Source organism: Mesocricetus auratus, unplaced genomic scaffold, assembly GCF_017639785.1.
Source record: "Mesocricetus auratus isolate SY011 unplaced genomic scaffold, BCM_Maur_2.0 Super-Scaffold_100013, whole genome shotgun sequence".
Taxonomy (NCBI): Eukaryota; Metazoa; Chordata; class Mammalia; order Rodentia; family Cricetidae; genus Mesocricetus; species Mesocricetus auratus.
In genome coordinates this window covers 35001007-35024868 of record NW_024429196.1, presented here as the reverse complement: position 1 = coordinate 35024868, position 23862 = coordinate 35001007, and the positions used below count along the sequence as shown (strand labels likewise).

Sequence of the window (23862 nt, the reverse complement as noted above, 5' to 3'; positions counted from 1 at the left end):
AGAAATCTATCTTGGCATTATAAATATCTTCTAAAAATATACTGAACTGACTTCTAACTAATGACCTCTGCTCAGGAAGGTCTTATTACTGAACTTGCATAATATTTTACATTTAGTGATAAGGCAATACAATACTGAGGTTGAAAAACTATGGCAAGCACAACAGATTTGTAAAAGGGGTGGGAGAAATTAAGCTCTTCAGAATTTACTTAAATGAACTATTTTTCTTTAAGAAAGAATCTCAAATTTTCACCAAAAGTATGTTTAAATATAAGAATAAAAATAAGAACAGCTTTGTTGGGCATGGTGGTGCATGCCTTTAATCCCAGTGCTCAGGAAGCAGGGGCAGAAGCAGGTGGGTATTTTTAAGTTCCAGGCAAGCTATGGCTACATAGTGAGACATTGCCTAAAACAAAATAAATCACTACTTTTTTGTTCTAACACTTAGTGATAGTGGTCATTAGGGTCCCACCACTGAGAGCAAGAGAAAGTGAAACACATGTAATTAAGACTTGAATGCATACAGTGGCAGTGACCTAAAAACAATCTTCTTTCTAACCCTGTAATTATTCAATGGAGCTGTATTATAGATTAGCAGGTAGTGAAACACTGTCTGATGTAGTTAACAATGTGAAACTCAAAACCTTAGGTGGTCAATTAAAACAATCAAATCACAAAACAGATACTGAGAAGTAGACAATGATAGGAAACAGAAGTAGACCCAATCAGCAAGGGAACCAATGATCAAATTCATGATGATGCACCATCTATTGTAGGTGGTACCCGAGCCACAGGCCTACAGAGTGCCTGTCAATTTCTGCATTGCACTTCTAGCCTGTCCCGGTGTTGGAAGGCAAGGAGGTCAGGAGGTGTGTATGCACTGGTGTGATGAATAGAAAAGTCCCATACCTGCTCAGCCAGTGTCCACAGCCTGTGGGGCTACAAGCAGCAGGAGGGTAGGGACAAGAAGAAAGGAAAAGACAACAGGCCAAAAGACACAAAACACAAAGAAAACACATAGGAGAGAGACACACAAAACAACACAACAATTAAGAATGGGATGAAGAAAAGGAAGGGATGGGGTTGGGGAAGAGAATGCAGAAAGCAAGGAATAAAGTAATAACAAGGTCAAAACAATGTCAAATATGGAAACCATTAAAATTAATTATCCTATACTGTTAAAGGTGGAAAAAACTGAAAAGATGTCAACATATCCACAGAGCACAAAAGAGAAGTAGAGGACAGATCATGGCATGTTAATTGTGGCAGTATCTTTATTAGTAAAGTAGATAGCACACCTCAACAGTGACTTTATGGTGCTTTGAGTTTTCTCTTTCCAATGGTACTTGCAGGTATATATCTTAATGGCTCACTTCACAGTATATATTTGAAATAGTTTTTTAAAAGATGTATTCTATTTTAAATTGTATATGTACATGTGTGCCTGTGTCTGGGAATGTAGGCACTTATAGAGCACATAAGGGCTGGGAACCAAACTCAGGTCTCCTGCAAGAGCAGTAAGTGCTCTTAACCTCTGAGCCACCTCTTCAGCTCCTTAAATAATTTTACATTTCTCATTATGACACGAATAGACGTCTTTACACTTACAGTTATGGTACCCTATTCACAAGATTAGTAAAAGAAAAGCATCAGGGGTGCATTTGAAGTATGATGGTATCAGGTTCCAGGCTCTAACATTGTATACTTGCTCCTTTATCTTAACACATGGAGTTTGAAGTCAGCCTGGGCTACATGAGACCCTGTCTCAAAAACAAAACAAAACAAAACAAAACAAAAACAGAATGGTCCAAATTTTTAGGGAGAGTGGGGGTGGGATAGACAAGGTGGATTATTCAGTTTGATTTGGGCAAAATACAGTGAAAATACAGCTAATTCACTGGACTGTATTCTGCCAGGCCACAAGCTGTCAAGTTAGTAAATGGAATGAGACTCACAGAGACCAGCCAAAGACCATCTTGCTTGGATCTGAATTGTTTAACTGAAACATGGTCCATTTATTCATACACTATCTGTTTCTTTTTCAAACTGAATCTTCTGAAAAGCCCATACCAACACTAAACCTGACCTCCTCACGTTGATCCTGAAGGAAAACATGCCCAGTGAGGGCTTCCTTTTGAAGGGCTGGTAAGAATCAATGTTCAATCACTCAGGCTGGAGAGCGGTGTAGTTTTACTGGTCCCACTGAACTTAAAGGACAAGCTCAGCTCAGAGTCTGATTTCTTGGTTCAAAGCATAGTCTAACAAAGAACAAGCCAAGTGATGGAGGATACAGGTTCTGTAATCTCAGATGGGAACCTGTTTTCTTTTTTGTTTTTTTGAGACAGGGTTTCTCTGTGGCTTTGGAGGCTGTCCTGGAACTAGCTCTTGTAGACTAGGCTGGTCTTGAACTCACAGAGTTCCACCTGCCTCTGCACCACCACGCCCAGCTTCAGATGGGAGTCTTAATTATCAAGGACAACATACTGCAGAAGATGATGGGAAAGTTGTAGCTGAAAGTGACTAACTCCCCAGAGCACACAAAAGTCTCTGACAACACTTTATTTTTAGCTTCTCTCATCTAAGAACATGGTAGAGGCAAGTGGCTTGAAAGTTTAAATGAAGTAAACTCTTATAACTATTTGTTTTATGCTGAGAGAGTTATACTGCCCTTTGAGCATTTCATTTTGTTCTCTCTAATGATTAAGGACTCTTATTTCCATCATTGTGATGACTGTATTTCTCTTTCTTTGTGGGAGTTTCAAGATTTAAGGTTGACTAGAACTATTATTATTGATTTAATTCCACAAAGTTATTTATAGACAAGCTTTCCTCTCAGACAAATCATTTATCTTATCACATGTAATAAAAAGGGTCAGCATTAACAGTTAAGGTTTTTTTTTTCTTTAATGAGAAAACAACTGAGGTCTCCTTTAGGAAATGAAAGGCATTATTTTTCCTTCTTTTCCCTTAATGAAAAAATGATGCTAATTTTTACATTATATAGCTAATGCAGAGAGTTTCTTTGCTTTAAACAGCAGTCAAAGCTATGGGAAATTGTTCCCAGCACAGGTTAATAAACAATGATATTGTTTAATGGTACAATAGAAATTGTTGTTAATTGGGGAGTAGTGGCCCACACCTTTATCCCAAGCAGTTAGGAGGAAAAGGAAGGTGGATCTCTGTGAGTTTGAGGCCAGCCTGGTCTACATAGTGAGTTCCAGGAAACCAAGGCTATATAGTGAAACTCTGTCTCAAAAAAAATGAAACAAAGGAGAGAGAGAGAGAGAGAGAGAGAGAGAGAGAGAGAGAGAGAGAGAGAGAGAGAGAGAGAGAGAGAGAGAGAGAGAGAGAGAGAGAGAGGGAGGAAAAGAAAGCTAATTAAACACTAAAGTCATAATTTGATTTTTCCAGTATCTATGTTCATCATAAATTCAATAAAGCAAAATTACATCATTTTTATAGGTCAAGATTCTGAGAAATATCATTCCTAAAAATGATAAATGGCTCACTCTTATAGATATCTTTGTTTTTATTTCACAACTCTTTCAATTAGCGAAGTCCACTTAACCTCTCTAGGCTTTTCTTTCATAGTAAAAACCAATGACTAAACTTTATCCTTCATGAGTATGGGAGGATCTAACTAGAAGCTGTCCTAATAAAAGAGTCCAACATGTTAATATCACTCCTCATTCTGTCTGTCTGTCTGTCTGTCTGTCTGCCTGTCTGTCTGTCTGTTTCAGTGTGGTCTTACAGAGCAAGACCTGAATGTCCCTTTTCACTTGTAAGAACAATTCACTTGATGAAGATTCACATAATGAGTTCATTTTGGGTAAACTCAGAAGTGTTATATGCTTTTTACATGGGACACTAAACTTTGACCAAGCAAGTATTCATTTAACTGATGCAATGTAATTCCTGTTATAATGCATAGGAGAGATGGTTAAAAGGACTACAGTTTTAGCATTTTCAGAAACTTATTCATACTCAGAAGTGATGGCATCAGTGTATGTGAGAGTGTGTTGAACCCTAAAGAGGGTCATTAGTGAAACTTTTCCCTAGCATGGCTGTTTATAGAAGACATGACAGAAAGTGCGGAGCAAGCAAAGGAAGAGGAAAAAAGGGTCCTTGCACCTATGGAGTCTGAAAGACCTCAGAAGGGACCAGGAAGGGGGCACAGCTTCTGCCATGTAGAGGATGAACAGCCCATTTTAGGCAGGAACATTGTAGATAAAAGTGTCGTCAGGCAAAGGCATGGTGAACTCAATAGAAGAAAAGGTTGTTCAACATGAGACAAATCATGGGTAAAGTGATATGTGAAGCTGCGTGGTGAAAATAGCTGGGTGTGAAAAAGATGTTTGTAAAATAAAAACAAATCCCTAATTTATTCCTTACAAAGTTTAATTTTAAAATTACATTCATTTATTTTTGTATGGTGTGGGGAAAAGAATGTTGAACACATACGCCATGGTGCATGTGTAAAGATCGGAGGACCAGCTAAACTCACACCATCAGTCTTGACAGTAAGCACCTTTTCCAACTAGTCATTTCTCTGGCTCCCTTTTAAACTTTAAACTGGCATGCTATCTGATATATTTGTGTATGTGTATATACAATTATAGATGTGCCTGTGGAGGCTGTAGGACAACCTCAAGTACTATTCCTCAGGTACTATCCACTTTTCTTAGACAGGGTCTTTTGCTGCATTGGATTTTGCCAACTAGAGTAGGTTAGCCAGCTAGTGAGGCCTTAAGATTCTCAATCTGTGTTCAACATCCTTGGTGTTGGGATTACACGTGTGTATTACCAGGCCTGGATTCCTTTTTAATGTGGCGTCTAGGATTTGAACTCAGGTTCTTGCAAAGAAAGCATTTTAAAACTGAGTCATCTCTCCAGGCCCCTCATATACATTTTAAATGGTATTTATCAGTGTCTTTTCAGCACTAGAGGGAAAAAGCATAATTTGGATTCATCTTTGAGTATTTAAGTCAATATGTAGGCCTTTTGGTTCTGCAGTTAAAGAAAAAGCAAATGATATGATAGTTTACATAAGTGACCCCAAAAATTCTACCAGAGAACTCCTACAACTGATAGACACCTTCAGTAAGGTAGGAGGATACAAGATTAATTAAAAAAATCAGTAGTCCTACTATATACAGATGACAAATGGTCTGAGAAGGAAGTCAGAGAAACATCACCCTTTACAATAGCCACAAATAACATAAAATATCTTGGGATAACTCTAACCAAACAAGTGAAGGACCTGTATAACAAGAACTTCAAGTCATTAAAGAAAGAAATTAAAGAAGATATCATAAAATGGAAAGATCTCCCATGCTCTTGGATAGGTAGGATCAACATACTAAAAATGGCAATCCTACCAAAGTAATCTACAGATTCAATGCAATCCCCATAAAAAAATTCAGGATAGCCAAAACAATCCTGTACAATAATGGACCATCTAAGGGCATCACCATCCCTTATTTAAAGCTCTACTGTAGAGCTATAGTAATGAAAACAGCTTGGTACTGGCATAAAACCAGACAGGTGTACCAATGGAATCAAATAGAAGGCCTTCATATCAACCCACACACCTATGAACATCTACTTTTTGACAAAGAAGGTAAAAATATAAAATGGAAAAAAGAAAACATATTCAACAATATGTTGGTATAACTGGCTGTCAACATGTAGAAGAATGCAAATAGATCCATATCTATCACTATGCACAAAACTCAAGTCCAAATGGATCAAAGACCTCAATATAAATCCATTCACACTGAACCTCATAGAAGAGAAAGTGGAAATACATGCATAGGCACAGGAGACCACTTCCTAAATAGAACACCAGTATTACAGACTCTGAGAGCAACAATTAATAAACAGGACCTCCTGAAACTGAGAAGTTCTGTAAAGCAAAGTACACAGTCAACAAACAGAATGGGAAAAGATCTTCACCAACGCCACATCTGACAGAGGGTTAATCTACAAAATATACCAAGAACTCAAGAGACTAGAAATAAAACTACCAAATAATCCATTTAAAAATGGGGTACAGATCTAAATAGAGAATTCTCAACAGAACAATCTCAAATGGCAGAAAGACACTTAGGGAAATGATCAACATCCTTAGTCATAAGGGAAATGCAAATCAAAACCACTCTGAGATTCCATTTTTTTTTTGTTTTTGGTTTTTACGAGACAGGGTTTCTCTGTATTGTTTTAGAGGCTGTTGGTCCAGCCCAGCCTCGAACTCACAGAGATCCTCCTGCCTCTGCCTCCCGAGTGCTGGGATTAAAGGCGTGCGCCACCACCGCCCGGCTCTGAGATTCCATCTTACACCTGCCAGAATGGCTAAGACAAAAAACACTAATGACAGCTTATGCTAGAGAGGATATGGAAAAAGGAGAACACTCCTCCATTGCTGGTGGGACTGCAAACTTGTACAGCCACTTTGGAAATCAGTATGGTGATTTCTCAGAAAATTAGGGATTAACCTACCTCAAGACACTGCAAAGGAGGCATATTCACACCACAAGGACATTTGCTCAACTATGTTCATAGCAACATTATTTGTAATAGCCAGATCTTGGAAACAGCATGGATGCCCCTCAACTGAAGAATGGATAAAGAAAATGTGGTATATTTATATAATGGAGTATTATTCAGCTGTTAAAAATAATGACATCAAGAAACTGGCAGGCAAATGGACAGAACTAGAAAAAAACATCCTGAATGAAGTAATCCAAAACCAAAAAGACAAATATAGTACATACTCACTTATAAGTGGATACCAGACATAAAGCAAAAGATAACCAGCCTACAACCTACAACACCAGAGAAGCTAGAACCCTCTACCAGAAACAGATGGAAACAGATGCAGAAAATCCACAACTAACTATTGGGCCAAGCTCCTGGAGTACAATCAAAGTGAGGGAGGAGCAAAAATATAAACAAAGGAGCCAAGACCATAATGGGGAAACCCACAGAATCCGCTGACCCGAGCTAGTGAGAGATCATTGACTCAGGTCTGACAAATGGGGAACCTGTATAAGACTGAACTAGACTCCCTTAATATAAGTGTCAATGGTGCAACTGGGACAATATATGAGACACTTGCAATGGGTCCAAGATCTAATGCTAATACACAAACTGACTTAGTGGAGTCCATTCTTTACAGAGAGATGCCTTGCTCAATCTAGTCACAGGGTCTGGGGGGTGAAGAGGTGCTTTGTCCCTGCTTCAATGAGATGATGGGACAGACTTACTAGATTTCCTAGGGGAGGCATTACCCTCTCCAAGGAACAGAAGGGGGATGGTGGGGAGAACATGAACAAATGCCCAATGAGCTGATTTCCAAGTTTAGCTTACTTAATCAATGGGTGTATTGGGATTACTTAAAGGAATGCAGGTGGAGTCACTTACAGGAGAATGGATGACTTAGGCAGCTGCATTACCAGAAAGCCCATCTCATCCCAGCATGGTTGATGACTTATGAGTACTACATTCCCAGAACTCCCTACGTAACTTTCAGGCAGCTCTGCTGAAGACTTTCCTCTCTTTAGCAAATGTTTATTGCTTATGGAAGAAGTCCTTTGGGGGCTCATATGCCAGGAACTTCAGGACAAAGATCTATACACTACCTTCGTTCTCTGTGAGCCACCTTAAAACACTGTATATCTAGGTGGACTGATACAATGAATGACTAAGGAGTTAATAAGTACCTTCGATTTTCAGTTTGGTAAAATAACTAGCCACAGAGCTTTGCCTTCTGTTGCAGTAATTAATGCTAATGGGTAAATCCCTTCTCAGCTTCCTCTCTCCTCATCTGTGAGCACCATGTGATCAAGAGGCTGTTCCGTTGTGCTATCGCTGCACATCCCTGTAAGAGGTGGGTTTTCGTGCCTCCCACTTCTAGTGCAAAGCATGCCTAACCATTTATGATAACCAATACATGGTAATAGGAAAATAATTGACTTTGCTTCTAAATAAAATTGTATTTTATTCCTTCCTTGGAGAACTTTAGCTTATTGGTTAAAAAATATGACCTAAGTACTCCTTCTTGAGACTAATTTCCTCTCCTTATACCTAATAACTGTACATTTTCATTACTAGATATATGAACAAGATAATGGGTTTATTGACCTTTTCATACGTGTATACAAATTACTTTGATCACATTCACCCCTTTTACTCCCTCTCCTCCCCTGTCCTGCTCTCTCTCCCCTCCAAATAGGACCCATTCTATTTAAATGCCATTTTTTAAGGAAAAAAATCAAAACCAGATTCTATATATGAAAGGAAATACTTAAATTTGTCTTTGTGAAACTGGTCAGTTTAATTTTAACACAATGATCCCCCATGTCCTGCAAATGATGTAATTTCATTAGTTTATTAGTCTTTATGGCTAAAGCATACTCCATTGTACACACACACACACACACACACACACACACACACACACCCTTCACATTTATCATATTTTGGTATAGGAAAAAATGAAAACTTGAACATTAAAAAAAACAAGATAAATTCATCTAAGAAAAAAGACCTTCCAATAATAGGAGAAGGATGACTTTGGATTTCCAACGGAATTTACTTAGTATTTCCATTTTTAGAAAGTATACAATCAATTTGAAGGGAAGGAAGACAGAAACAAGGAACAACTACATAAAAATTTTTTACAAGTTGTTGGTAGCTATTTTCTGCTTTGCTCTCCTCAGAGATCATGCGTGTGTGCAAATGCACATGTGTGCATGTGCATGCGCGCGTGTTGGCTCCTTTACATAGTGGCTAAATACAAGCATGTAAAATGGACAAGAAAGAAGTAGATTAGGAGCTTTCTGAATAGCAGACTGCAGCAGCCACCTTTGGGAGTACCAGTGGCAGGGACAGTGAGCAGGAAGGGAAAGAAGTATAGGTAGAGCCCAGCAGCCATTTGCTTTACTCCAACTGCTGTGAGTCCAGCTTTTTCTGTGTGCTCAGGGAACACCTGCACCCCACCCAGGACTGGTTAAGTTCTGGGCACAGACTGGAAGCACTCAAACATATTTCCCATTTGTTCTTTATCAGTAAACTTAATCTTGCATCTCTATCCCTTCACAGGTGAGTGTATCAAAAAAAGGAAAGAAATAGTAAAGGGAACCAAGAAGTGGACCAATGAAGAAAAGAAAAACCACCAAAGTTCCCTTTGCCACTGTTGCTGATAAGCTTCCTTCAGAGAGGTGCCTCCCTCCCAGATATTTCATAGAAGTGCATCCTTTTTGTTTTTATGTTGCCATGGCAACAGCAACTTCCCAGACCTGCTCATCATAATAAAATTTTCCCTCCAGAAGTTCCCATCTACACATGAGTTCACATAGATCAGCAATTCTTACCCTGTGGTAATATCCTTTTGGGGGTTGGATGACCCTTCCATAAGGGTCACATATCAGATACTTATATTATAATTCATAACAGTAGCAAAATTACAGTTATGAAGAAGCAATGAAATAATTTTATGGTTGGGGGTCACTACACATGAGGAACTGTATTAAAGGGTCACAGCATTAGGAAGATTAAGAACTACTGACATAGATGATTTTCTTGTATCTAATTTTTAAAATAAAAGTCTGACAGCTCAATTTTGGCCAAGAGTTACTATTGTGCCAAAGTTAAAACATTGCAGGGCAGAGTAAGTGATATGAATAATGGCTATAAATGCAGTCTCGAATTAAAAACAGAAAAAGAAAACAGGTATGTAGAGATGCATCTAATGTAGGTAGCATCTGTCAAGGAAAATTCACTCAACAGGTCTGCAGTGCACACCTGACATTGAGACTCACTCCTGTGACATAGCATTCACTGGTTTCAATGAAACTTACCTGTAAGCAAATTGCCAGGTTCACTCTACAGCCGAAAGAAGTGCTAACAGCCCGTGGGTGGAGGCCCAAGTCCTTAAAGAGCTTTGAGAAAGACTGTGTAAGGGCAATTCGGGGACGCTCTTCTGCCACAACCACACAGGTTCTTACCCGGGACAAGTCCAGCCCTCGTGCCTGGAATTAAGGATAGGGACACTAACTAAGCCTTCAGCATGTCACCTGGACACCCTTTACTCAGGATCCCACAGAAATGATGATAATCCAATACTGCTCTTCAATGTAGTGCCATCCTTACACAAAGTGTTCCAAAAGCCATTCTAAGAGGTCAGTGCAATAAAACCAAACCAACCATACAGACATTCAAAATAGTAAAGGTGCCATTAAAAAACATGTTTGAAGCAATAGCAAGAATAAAAGGAAATGGCCAAGGCAAACTCTGTCACTGGGGAAGCCCAAACACTAATTAGGTCATTCCCAATGACCTAACATAGAATACACATACAGTGGGGCTAGAAAGATGACTCAGTAGCTAAGAGTCCTTGCTGCCACTTCTCATGGTTCAGTAACTCCAGCTCCAAGGGACTAAAACTCTTTTATGACCTCCACAGGTACTACATAGGGGAATGGAAATATGTTTAAACAGAAAGGCAAAACTAAAGTTCTTAGACAACTTCCTAATGATGGCCTCCATTTACCGGGTCCCACCCCAACCTAATGAGCCAGACTATGTTGACTCCTCATGGGAGCCCTTACCCATGAGGAGGAGTGGACTGGGGGTGGACTAAAGGGTGGAGAGATGGGAGGGAGAACTGTAGTTGGAATGTAAAATGAAATAAAAAAAATAAAAGGAAAAAAGTGAACACCGAAACACTTAGTTGCAAAATGAATTTTTTTTTATAGTGCAGACCTTCCAACAAACTAAAGATGATTGTGTAAACTTAAAACTTTCTACTTAAATATTAATATCAGATAGGAACAGAGAAAAAATTATAATCTCTTCAACATTGTTAGAAGAATTTGGGACAAACTACTTTATAGTCCTGTTTATTATTATTATTATCTGTGGCAGTGGGAAGCTATTCATGGGTAAAACCTAAAACCTCATTTTCCCCAAAATCAATCTGCACACTTCAGCTGTCTGTGCTGACTTCAGCAAGTGCATGAGTGCCTTTCTTCAAGACCAGAGTGCCTGCAGTGCTGATGAATGATGAGGCCCTAGCAGAGTTGCTCACCTTGAGGGATTCAGTTTGTGAGCCCAGCCCCTTGGTGCAAAGCTCCATCACCGAATAGGAACAGAAGGTATCCCGGACTTTGTACTGACTCACAGCAAGAAGCCACAAGGCAGGGTTGGTCTCCAGCTCAGAGGGTGGAATCAAAATGGACTGATGCCCAGAGTATACACTGCAAAGACAAAGCAGGCTCTCAAGGCTGGGATCCAGGGCAGATGGAAAAGAGAAAGTAACATTCACCCCTGATAAACAGGACCACTTCCAGCAAGAAACTTTCATTATATGTAAGATATATAGAAAAGTCACATGTAAATAGATTAAGAAAGCCACATAGGAGGAAAATCAGGACAATCAAACAAAGTCAGACACTTGACCTTCCTAGTTTTAAGCTGCATTCTAATATGCCCAACCCACCATACAAAAGGACAAGTACAGTCATTCTTATTTTTTATCTTTATACTTGAGAAAATACTTAGGAAAATGACAGATTACATATTCTAATTCACAATCAATTGATTAGATAATTGGTATGGATTTAAAAAATAAAGTATCTATTTAAACTGCCATTCTTAGTGTTTATCACTGTGAATTAACAATACTTGTTCTGTTAACAATACAGATTACAATAAAAGATCCAAGACAAATATTCTGAAATTTAGAGATATTTTAGCTATACAAAAATTCATAGATGAAACCTACATCATTGTTATGTTGTACCAAAAGATCCATCCCTCCCTCCCCATCTCCCTCTCTCTGTCTCTCTCTCTGTCTCTGTCTGTCTGTCTGTCTGTCTGTCTGTCTGTCTCTCTCTATGTATAATCTTCCTAGTACAAGATATTTCTTCTTTAATGTGGCCAATTTCAGTTTTGAAATTTCAAAACCAAAAGCAAGAAGGCCTAGCTGGCTCATAAAACGTAGGAAACTCAATGACTCCACAAACTTATTTTGAACAGGATCCTTCACATAGAGAAACATTGTAGAGGGAACATGACAAAAAGGCATTGGTGGCAAATTTTTTATTTCTCCATTTCCAAGTTTCATTTATTTTTGTCAAATGTAAATATAGCAAGCACTGACCTTCCTTATGGCCTTTTCAATGCAGTTACTAATTTGAGAATGAGGAGATCAGGTACATACAAAGAAGGAAAATCAAACTTTAAATTATCATTATTTTTTAACATAAACTGGTGATTTCTTTTTCTGTCTTTAAAAATTCTTATCTCAGGCTGGAGAAACAGTTCAGCATTTAGCAGTAATGGTTGCTCTTCCAAAGGGTCCAGGTCCATTCAATTCCTAGCATCCATGTGGTAGTTCACAACTGTTGTCTGTAATTTTTTTATTTTGTTTTGTTTTTGTTTTCAAGGCAGGGTTTCTCTGCATAGCTTTTGGAGCACGTCCTAGAACTCATGCCCTGGAGTTGGCCTCGAACTCACAGAGTTCCTCCTGTCTCCACCTCTAGAGAGCTGGGATTAAAGGCATGCACCACTGCAGCCCAGCCTCTGTTGTCTGTAATTTTATTCTAAGGGTACCAGGCACAATGTCATGCAGAAACATGTATAGAGACAGATACCCATAAACACAAAATAAAGAAAAACTTAAAAAATTAAAATTCTTATTATACTGGGTTACATAAAACTATTTCCACATGAGTATATAATGTAATTTGAGCAAATTTATCCCAATCATGCCCTGCCTCTCTTAAGTAGATTATTTCTGTCTTGACTTTTAAAATGTTTTCAAGGCAAAAAATGATATAACATCAACTTTAAAAATGATTTCATTATTTTACACATAAGTGTTTGCCTAAAATGTATGTCACATGATGTGTATTCCTGGTGTCTGTGGAGGTCAAAATAAGGTGTCAGATCCCCTGGAACTGGAATTACAGATAGTCGTGAGCTGCTATGTGAGTGGTAGTAATTGAACCTGGGTCTTCTTGAAGAGCAATCAGTGCTTAACCACTGAACCATCACTCTACAGCCCCCAACTTTACCATTTTAACCAATTCTAAGTATACATATCAGCAGCTTTTGTTGTACTCACAAGAATGTGCAAACATCACTCCTATATATTTCCAAGCCCTTTTTTCAAAGAGAATTCTGTACCCTTCTAAATAATACTTCTTTCTTTTTTTTTTTGGTTTTTTTTTTTTTTTTTTTTTTTTTGGTTTTTACGAGACAGGGTTTCTCTGTATTGTTTCGGAGGCTATCGGTCCAGCCCGGCCTCGAACTCACAGAGACCCGCCTGCCTCTGCCTCCCGATGCTGGGATTAAAGGCGTACGCCACCACCGCCTGGTCCCTAAATAATATTTCAACATCTCCCTTTTCTCTTGCTCTCTATTTCTGTGTGTGACTTGCCAATCTCAGGTGCTCTTTATTAAGTGGAATTATGCAAATATGTCCTCTTCAGTATGGCTTATTTCACTTAGAATAATGATTTTGAGCTTGTCCACATAGCCATGTGTGTCTGAGTTTCCTTCTATGTTACATCTGGATACTATTTAACTGGGTGTACATATCATATAGTGTTTATACATTTGTGTGGAATAATCATTTTGTACACTGTGAAGATTTGACACTTAAATTGGTTTAGAAAAAGCTGATTGGTTGGTAGCCAGGCAGGATTTATAAGCAGGACAACCAAACTAGGAGAATGAGAGAAGAATGGTGGAGTCAGAAGAGACACCAGTCAGCCAACTGCTGAGGAAGCAGGATTTGTAGAAAATGACGTAGCAAGCCACGAGACACTTGGCAAAGCATAGATAAGAAATATGGGTTAATTTAGATGTAAGAGTTAGTTAGTAACAAGCCTGAGCTATTGGCCAAGCATTTAAAATTTATATTTAGTCTCTGAGTCAGTTATTTGGGAAGCAGCTGCTGGTTATTTGGGAGCAGGTAGCCAGGACAGGAAAACTCTGCCTACACACATTTTCAACTGATAGATACTTTGCTGGGATCCACTTTTTAGCTACTATGAGTGAAGCTGTAAGGGGCACCATTATACCAACATCTATTTGGACACTTCTTAATTCTCTTAAGCTATATTCAGAAATGCAATGGCTGAACTATAGGGTAATTCTGTGATTAACTTTCTGGGAAATGCTGACATATGTTCTATACTGACTGTATTAATTTTGCATTCTTACTAGAGTGCATAATATCCTAGTCTGTCTGCATACTTTGCCAGCACCTGGTATTTTCTGCTTCCGTACAGCTACTGTAGTATGAAATGATACTTCACTGTAATTTTGATTTGCTTTCCCTAGGGAAATGTGCAAATGTTTGCAGTCAATATGTCATAATCAGTAAAATCATGAAAATAATTCTAATATCCAATATAAGGATATATTTTTTACTGATATTCCATCAAGAAGTTCTTGATCCTAATCATTTCTGTTTTGTTTTGTTTTACTTTGTAGTTTAGGCTGGCCTTGAATTTATGGCACCCTTGCTGTTAGAGTCTGGCAAGTATTAGTCTACAGGTGTGAGCAATCATATCTATCTCTAAAGATCACTTTACATTAAAGCTATTTGACAGAGTTCAAACAATATTACACAAATATATCTATAAAATATGGTAGATTTATATATTATCCAAACAACTACCTGTTACAAGTTATTTTCTATTCAATGAAATCTGAGGTTAGCTTAATCCTTGAGAGCAAAGTTATACATACCCAGGTGTTCTTCTATCCAGAATTAAACCTTTTTTCTTTTTTATTATTATTTATTTTTATTTAAATTAGGAACAACCTTGTTTTACATGTCAATCCCAGTTCCCTCTCCCTCCCCTTCTCCCTTTTCCCTCCATTAACCCCCTACCCCATCCCCTTTCTGCTCCCAGGGAGGGTGAGGCTTTCATGGGGGATCTTCAAAGTCTGTCATATCATTTGGGGGAGGGCCTAGGCCCTCTCCCATGTGTCTAGGCTGAGAAAGTACCCCTCTATGTGAAATGGGCTCTCAAAGACCATTCATACACTAGCGATAAATACTGATCCACTGTCAGAGGCCCCATAGATTGCCCAGGCCTCCTAATTGACACCCACATTTAGGGGGTCTGGATTAGTCCTATGTTGGTTTCTCAATTATCTGTCTGGGGTCCAAGAGCTCCCCCTTGTGGGTTTTACCAGCCTCGTCTTGACCCCTTTGTTCATCACTCCTCCCTCTCTGCAACTGGATTCCAGAGCTCATTTCAGTGTTTAGCTGTGGGTGTCTACTTCTGCTTCCATCAGCTACTGGATGAAGGCTCTAGGATGGCATATAAGGTAGTCATCAATATCATTATCGGGGAAGAGCATTTGAGGTAGCCTTTCCACTATTGCTTAGATTCCTAGTTGGGGTCATCCTTGTAGATGACATTTCCCTAGAGTCAGATTTCTCCTTAAACCTATAATGTTCCCTCTATTATGGTATCTCTTATCTAGCTAGCTCTCATCTATTCTTCCCCTGGCTCAACCTTCCTGCTCCCTCATGTCCTCCCCTTCCCTCCTCTTCTCCCCTTCTCTTTCTCCTAGCTCCCTCTCCCCGCCCCCCCCCCCAAGCTCCCAATTTGCTCAGGAGATCTTGTCTTTTTCCCCTTCTCCAGGGATCATGTACATCTCTCTTAGGGTCCTCCTTGTTTCCTAGCTTCTCTGCGGGTGTGGATTGTAGGCTGGTAATCCTTTGCTCTATGTCTAAAATCCATATATCAGTGTGTACATACTACGTCTGTCTTTTTGTGACTGGGTTACCTCACTCAGGATGGTTTCTTCTAGTGCCATCCATTTGCCTGCAAATTTCAAGATTCCATTGTTTTTTCTGCTGAGTAGCACTCCATTGTGTAAATGTACTACATTTTCTCTATCCACTCTTCAATTGAGGGGCATCTAGGTTGCTTCCAGCAGAACTAAACCTTTTTATACTCAGTTTCCACTAGTTCCAAAAGTTAGCATAAGATGAACTCTCCAACAAATCACTTTTTTCTTTCAAAGTTTATCCATATTATCCTTCAATTAACCTTTTAAGAAACATACTACGGATCTGACAGCAAAGCAGATGTCTTCTTAGCACTCACAATGCATTTAAGGGATTAACTTATGCCTCCTCTTCTCATCCAGATCTGTGTGCATTAAAATATATATTCTATGTTTAATTAACGTATGTGTGCATAGGTACACATAAGTGTAGCAGTTCCTGGGGAGGTTAGAGGCATCATATCCTCATAGGACTGGAGTTACAGGCAGTGGTAAGCTGCCTGGTATGGGTCCTGAAAAACAAAATTGGGTCCTCCACAAGAGCAATATGTGCCCTTAAATATTGAGCCTTCACTGCAACCCCATGAACAATTTTTGAAGACTGGGTATTATTTCCAGAGTGCATCACAGCTAGAATAGACACCCCATCCCTCTCCTTCCCTGGCTTGAGAAGTTTGCATAATGACATCATCCTAACCTTTTCCACAGAAATGTGCAGCCTTTACCAGGATGCTCAGGGAAGTAGAGCATTCCCAGCTAGACTGATTTTACTAAAACGTAAGATTTCATTTGCTACCAGGAGGCTCCATTTTCCAGTTGGGCTTGCTAGCACTCTAGGATGAACTTACAGACTCCAACTAGGTGTGACTTGGAATTAGAACCTTACTCACTAGCTAATGTGTTGCTTCCGATTAGAAGCCTCAAGGTAGCACTGAGCAGCAATCAGAACAAATAGAAAATTTACCTCGGTTGTATGGAAATTAAAAGAACTGCCTCAAGGCCAAACACAGGATCATATACCAGTTAAAGCCCAAGGTCTAACAAGCCTACACACTATACATCCCCCCAAATCATAATTACCCATCAGAAAGTACTATGTGTCTTTCTATCCTGGGAAGCAAATGAACATGCTATTTTATGTTAATATCAAATACTAAATATTCAGCCCATTCATGATTCCAGATTCACAATGCTACCTTAATTAGATGTTTTTAAAGGCTTTTTATTGAAGCTGACATTTAAACAGCTAATTGTTCACACTAGGGACTTTTCAGTACCACCAAACAAGCTTAATGACATTTGAGTCCAATGTCTTAGGGAATAAAAGCTGAGGCATGTGAGTTTATACTGATTTTTCTCTTAATTCTGGCAATCTACTATATCCACATTCCCTGATTTTAATTTTGAGAATGCTAGCATAAGGAAGTCCAAATTAAAGAACATTAAATACAAAATAACCTACAACTCAATTTCTCAAAAATATGTATCAGGATTAATGACTTGTTTGGTTTGAGTTTGAGCAAACAAAAACCTTGGGTCCAGAATGTGAATTCAGAGCCACTAATTTCAAGCACCTTAGTGAAAATTTTACATAGATTCAGTTACCTCTTTAGCATCCCAAAGAAATAAAAATAAAAAATCCATATAGCCAAAATACACACATTACACACACACACACACACACACACAAACACACACACACCATAGATAGATACACTGAGGTATTGATAGACTTCAAATAACAACACACAAAACCATGTACATAGCAAAGCAGACTTGTACCACAAAGTCACTACAGTATAAATACTCATATGGCTAAGACCAACCTACTGATGAGCAGGTTACCTATATGGAATAAAGTATTTTGTAAGGTTTTCTGGAACTTGATCTATTCTAGGTTAGAACTAAGTTTCAAATGATGGAAAAGACATTTTTCTTTATAAAATTGATTTGCATATTAGCAGCCAAGTGACTTCAGCTTATTAAGCTGACAACTCACATATAAACAGGTTGAGAGCCAAATGCACCATCTTTGGCTCTCAACAACACAGCCACATTATGCCAGGGTACTTCTAGGCTGAACCTCCTTAATTAGAATAATGATGCCAGGCTGTGGTGTAGCATGCCTTTTATCCCAGCACTCAGGAGGCAGAGGCAGGAGGATGTCTGAGTTCAAAGGCCTGCCTGGTCTACAGAGTGAGTTCCAGAACAGCCAGGACTGTTATACAGAGAATCTCTGGCTCAAAACAAAGCAAAATAAACAAACAAAACAAACAAACAAACAAAAAAGAAAAAAGCAAAAGCAAAATAAAAAAGTATGGTATGCTACCTTTTTATTTTTAGCTAGCAGGCAACATAATTAGCTTCAATATGATATCTTAATACATATGTACCACTGTACTTTGATTATATCCCACATTTTGTACATCCTATTGCAAGAGCATGTTGGCTACTAGGAGTCCTTGGCACTGTTTCCAGAGTCAGCTTTATCCATTTCTACAATTAAGGCTGGTTAAGAGTTGGTGGAACTTATGCTCAATCAATAGACCCATTTTGGTAAAATTGATTATTTTCATTAAACATTCTAATTCATAAATATACGCATCTGATATATATTAGTAGGTACAATAAGGGATCCAACTGAGGGCTTTGCAATGCTGACCAAGCCTTTTCCACTGAGCTTCATTCCAAGCATCTGTCTATGATACACTTCAAACAATATGAATAATGTAGAAAATATTTTAAAATAATTCCATTTTATCAATGAATTTCAATAGAGTCAAGTTCATGACTGAAGATTGCTTTAGGATAAATATTTCTCTCTCTCTCTCTCTATATATATATATATATATATTCCATTTGTATTTATAGTTTTCTTAATTTTCAAACAGCCACAAAGCCATAAACAGGTATCAAATATAGTCAATATAACTTTTTCCTTGACTTCATTTGATATCGAGTTACCAACCTTAAGTCTTATCAACCTAAAATAATATTGGAGGGGTAGGAAGTGTGGGAGAGTTTGCAGCAACCAAAAATAATTTCCTCCACAAACCAATTAGACTGTCAAAATCTGAAAACAGATACATTTCTTCCAAGCAAGCTCATAGCCTATTCAGCTTCACCAGCTGTCCTGATTACAAGTAGGGAAGGATCTAGTTCAGACTCCTATCACTTACACTGTCCCCTCTCAGGTTCTTTCTGCCTAAATCAGTTGAATCTTAGGTTCATTTACTCTCAAGACACCATAATTTGAAAAGATGACAGGCACTTGTGTTCCTCAGCGTAGGTGCCTGATGCTTCCACAGGATTGGATAGGTCAATCAGCTCTGGCAAGAATGAAGCTGATTCCCTTGTGCAGCACATTATGTGGAGCAGGACCTCACCCATTGCTGCTGAAGACAGTTCCTCTGATTCCTTCCCTTAGGATTCTCCACTGTACAACTTCTCCTTTGCCCTTTGCAATGAATACCTGTTTTGTGGGCAGCTAATTTATAAATTCTTATTCACCAACTTTTCAGTTTGCTCACCTAATTAAATCTCAATAGTTGGACAGTTTCCTATTTGACTTAAAATGTTATAGTCTTCTGCAACTGATTTGTTTTTTTATTATCACTTTTTATTTTAATTTTAAATAGCTTGTTTTACATGTCAATCCCAGTTCCCTCTCCCTTCCCTCCTCCTGCACTCCCCATCCCCCCTAGCCTCCCACCCTATTGTCAATTCCTTCCACATAGGGGATATCTAGAGCCTATCATTTCCCTCAGGGTAGGGTCCAGGCACTCCCCTAAGAGTCCAGGCTGAGAGAGCATCCCTCTTTGTGCTATGGGCACACGATGACTGTTTGTATTCCAGGGATAGACACTGATCCACTGCTCAGGGCCTCATAGGTTGCCCAGGCCTTCTCACTGACACTCACATTCGGGGGGTCCAGATCAGTCCCATGCTAGCCTCCCCGCTGTCGGTCTGGGGTCCAAGGGCTCTCCCCTGTTCACATCAGCTGTCTCTGCTGGTTTTGCCAGCCCATTCTTTGCCAATTTGCTCACCACTCCTCTCTCTCTGTCGCTGGGTTCCTTGGGTTCTGTTCAGTATTTAACTGTGGGTGTTTGCCTCTGCTTCCATCAGTCACTGGATGAAGGCTCCAGGATGGTTATAGACATCAAGTTCATTATCAGGAATAGACAGACATTCGAGGTGTTCTCTCCACTATTGCTTAGCTTGCCAATTGATGTTATCCTTTTAGATCACTAGAGGTCACTCTGGTGCCTGATCTGTCTTCTAACCTATGATTCCTTCTTCCCCCTATTCTACCCCCACCCACTCAGACTTCCTGTTCCCCCATGACCTACCCTCTCTTCTTCTTCTCCCCCGTCTTTGTCAAAAATCAGGTGTCCATAGGTGTGTGGGTTAATATCAGTGTCTTCAATTTAATTCCAAAGGTCTACCTGTCTGTTTTTGTTCCAATACCAAGCTGTTTTCATTACTATAGCTTTATAGTAGAGCTTGAAGTCAGGGATGGTGATGCCTCTTGAAGTTCCTTTATTGTGCAGGGTTGTTTTGGCTATCCTGGGTTTTTTTGTTTTTCTATATCAAGTTGACAATTGTCCTTTCAAGGTCTGTGAAGAATTGTGCTGAGATTTTGATAGGGATTGCATTGAATCTGTAGATTGCTTTTGATAAGATTGACATTTTTACTATGTTGATCCTGCCTAACCAAGAGCATGGGAGATCTTTCCATTTTCTGATATCTTCTTTAATTTCTTTAAAGACTCAAGGTTCTTGTCATAGAAGTCTTTCATCTGTTTGGTTAGAGTTACTCAAGATATTTTATGTTGTTTGTGGCTATTGTAAAGGGTGATGTTTCTCTGATTTCTTTCTCAGCCCATTTATTCTCTATTTATAGTAGGGCTACTGATTTTTTTAAGTTAATCTTGTATCCTGCCACTTTGCTAAAGGTATTTATCAGCTGTAAGAGTTCCCTGGTAGAATTCTTCAGGTCACTTATGTAGACTATCATATCATCAGCAAATAGTGAAAGTTTTATGTCTTCCTTTCCAATTTGTATCCCCTTGATCTCCTTTTGTTTTCTTATTGCTCTAGTGAGAACTTCAAGTGCAATATTGAAGAGATATGAGAGAGTAGACAACCTTGTCTTGTTCCTGATTTTAGAGGAATCTCATTGAGTTTCTCTCTATTTAGTTTGATGTTGGCTGTCAGTTTGCTGTATATTGCCTTTATTATGTTTAGGTATGTTCCTGTTATCCCTGGTCTCTCCAAGACCTTTATCATGAAGGGGTGTTGTTTTGTTGAAGGCTTGTTCCACATCTAGTCAGATGATCATGTGGTTTTTCTTTTTCAGATTGTTTATATGGTGGATTATATTGATAGATTTTCATATGTTGAACCATCCCTGCATTTCCTGGGATGAAACCTAGTTGATCATGGTGGACGAGTTTTCTGATGTGTTCTTGGAATTAATTTGCCAGTATTTTATTAAGTATTTTTGCATCAATGTTCATGAGGGAGATTGGTCTACAGTTCCCTATCTTAGTTGTATCTTTGTGTAGTTTGGGTACTAAGGTGATCCAGCAATTCTACTCTTAGGTATAAAGCCAAAAGATGCACATTCATACAATATGGACATCTGTTCAACTATGTTCACAGTATCATTATTTGTAATAGCCAGAACCTGGAAACAACCTAGATGTCCCTTCACTGAAAAGTGGATAGAGAAAATGTGGTACATTTACACAATGGAGTACTACTCAGTGGAAAAACAATGGAATCTTGAAATTCGAAGGCAAATGGATGGCACTAGAAGAAACCATCCTGAGTGAGGTAACCTAGTCACAAAAAGACAAACATGGTATGTACTCACTGATATATGGATTTTAGACATGGAGCAATCCCAGTGCCAGAGAGTCTGGGAAACAGGGAGGACCCTAAGAGAGATATGCATAGTACCCTGGGTAAGGGGAATGGGATGGGATCTCCTGAGGCAATTGGGAACATGGGGGGAGAGGAGGAGAGTGGAAGCTGGGAGAAAGAGAGGGGGAAAAGAGGAGGGGAGAGGAGAACATGGGGGAGCAGGAAGGTTGAGTCAGGGGAAGAATAGAGGAGAGCAGGATGAGAGATACCATAATAGAAGGAGCCACAATTGGTTTGAGAAGAGATCTGGTACTAGGGAGATTTTCAGCTATATACAAGGATGACAGCAACTGACAATCTAAGCAATAGTGGAGAGGCTACCTTAAATACCCTCCCCCTATTTTGAGATTGACGACTACCTTTATGCCATCCTAGAGCCTTCATCAGTGGCTGAGGGAAGCAGAGGCAGACACCCACAGCTAAACACTGAACTGAACTCTTGGAATCCAGTTGCAGAGAGGGAGGAGTGATGAGCAAAGGAGTCAACACCTGGCTGGTGAAACTTAAAGAGGCAGCTGACCTGAACAAGGGGGAGCTCATGGACCCCAGACTGGTGACTGAGAGGCCTGCATGGGACTGATCCAGACCCCCCTGAACATGTGTCAGTGAGGAGCCCTCGGTAATCTATGGAGCCTTGGATAGTAGATCAGTATTTATTCCTGGCATACAAATGGACTTTGGGAGCCCATTCTACATCAAGGGATGTTCTCTCATCATGGACACATGGGGGAGGGCCTAGGCCCTGCCTGGGATAATATGACAGACTTTGAAGAGTCCTCATGGAGGGCCTCACCCACCCTGGGGAGTGGAGGGGGAATAAGGTAGGGAGCTGGAGGGAGTTGGTGAGGGGCGGGGGAGGAAGGGAGGGTGAGGAAGCTGGGGTTGACATGTCAAGCAAGCTTATTTCTAATTTAAATAAAAAAGAGGTAAAAAAATGAAATGGGGTTAAAAGCTATGCTAACTGTTACGGGGGTATAGCTATTCCCAGGTTCTTTCAAAGACTGAGCTTAGGAATGAATAAGATATATTCACTTATAAACAGGGACAATGATATGTGTGTGTATGCATGCACGCATGTGTGCACATGTATGTCAACATGTGGTCATGGATGGAAATGTGCAGGTGTGTGTATGTGCACACTCATGCCAAATTTAGAGCAAAGTATTACATGTCTTCCTCTACCTCTCTGTATTACTGCTTTGAGAAAGGCTCTCTTACTGAACTGGATGGAAGCTAACCATTTTACCTAGGCAGAATAGTTGGTGTGGTGGAGTTCATTTCTCTCTACCCACTAATGCTGAGGTTACAGACACACAGACCTATGCCAAGGTGTGATGGAGATTCAAATTCAGGGTTTTGTGCTTGTAGAGCAAACACTAGCACCCACAGAGCTCCCTACACCCACATTGCTAAATCTACTGATGCATGTTGGAAAACACAAATTCACACTAACACACAAAACTGAATGCAATACCAGTGTAAACTGTGCTATCTGTACCTATAGCCAGAATACAGCTTCATCATTTTAAACATTTATGTTTAGTTTTAATCCCCTTGCAAGAAGCTATCTCCTCCACTGCGCTCAGCCCCCTATACTTCCTCCTGTCATTTCACTCTCAAAGCTGGCACCAGTCACCTCCGCAAGTGGATGTTCTCCTCCCCCATCCTGAGCTTTCATAACTTTCTGATACCTCATTCTGACATGCTTCCTGTGCTGCCTGCGTACTTACACATCACTTTAAAAGTTTTTGCACAGAAGTTCCTCTTTGGATAGTCCCTAGTCCTACATGCTGGTTTGCATGAGTAATGAAAACTTAACATTCTTTATAACTCTTATTAGTGATTGGGCATTGAAGACCCCACATGATTTTTTTTTAAAAAGCAAGTCCTTATATTTACACAGTTGCCTATATTGTTTCAGATCAGAGGCAATGAGCAAAACATTGTAGCTTTTTGTGTGTGTATCTGTGTACGGAAATAAGAGGATAACCTTGAGGTTGTTTTTGTTTTTTGAGACAAGCTCTCACATTAGCTAGAACTTGCCAAGGAGATCAGGGTGGCTGACCAATAAACCCCAAAGATCCATCTGTTACTACCTCCCTAGTCCTTAGTTCT

At 39.4% G+C, this 23862-nt stretch overlaps 1 protein-coding gene across 4 annotated transcripts in view; it reads right to left on the bottom strand.

The window, feature by feature from the left end:
* The window catches only part of Dip2c (disco interacting protein 2 homolog C), a 368984-nt gene that overhangs the window by 23752 nt on the left and 321370 nt on the right, over window positions 1-23862 (bottom strand). For all 4 annotated transcript variants that reach the window (XM_013114670.3, XM_013114671.3, XM_013114672.3 and 1 more), the window contains 2 exons: window positions 11090-11258; window positions 9861-10031 (listed from right to left, as the gene is read on the bottom strand). In XM_013114670.3, the coding sequence (XP_012970124.1) occupies window positions 9861-10031; window positions 11090-11258 (340 nt within the window). The remainder of the gene's footprint in view (window positions 1-9860; window positions 10032-11089; window positions 11259-23862) is intronic.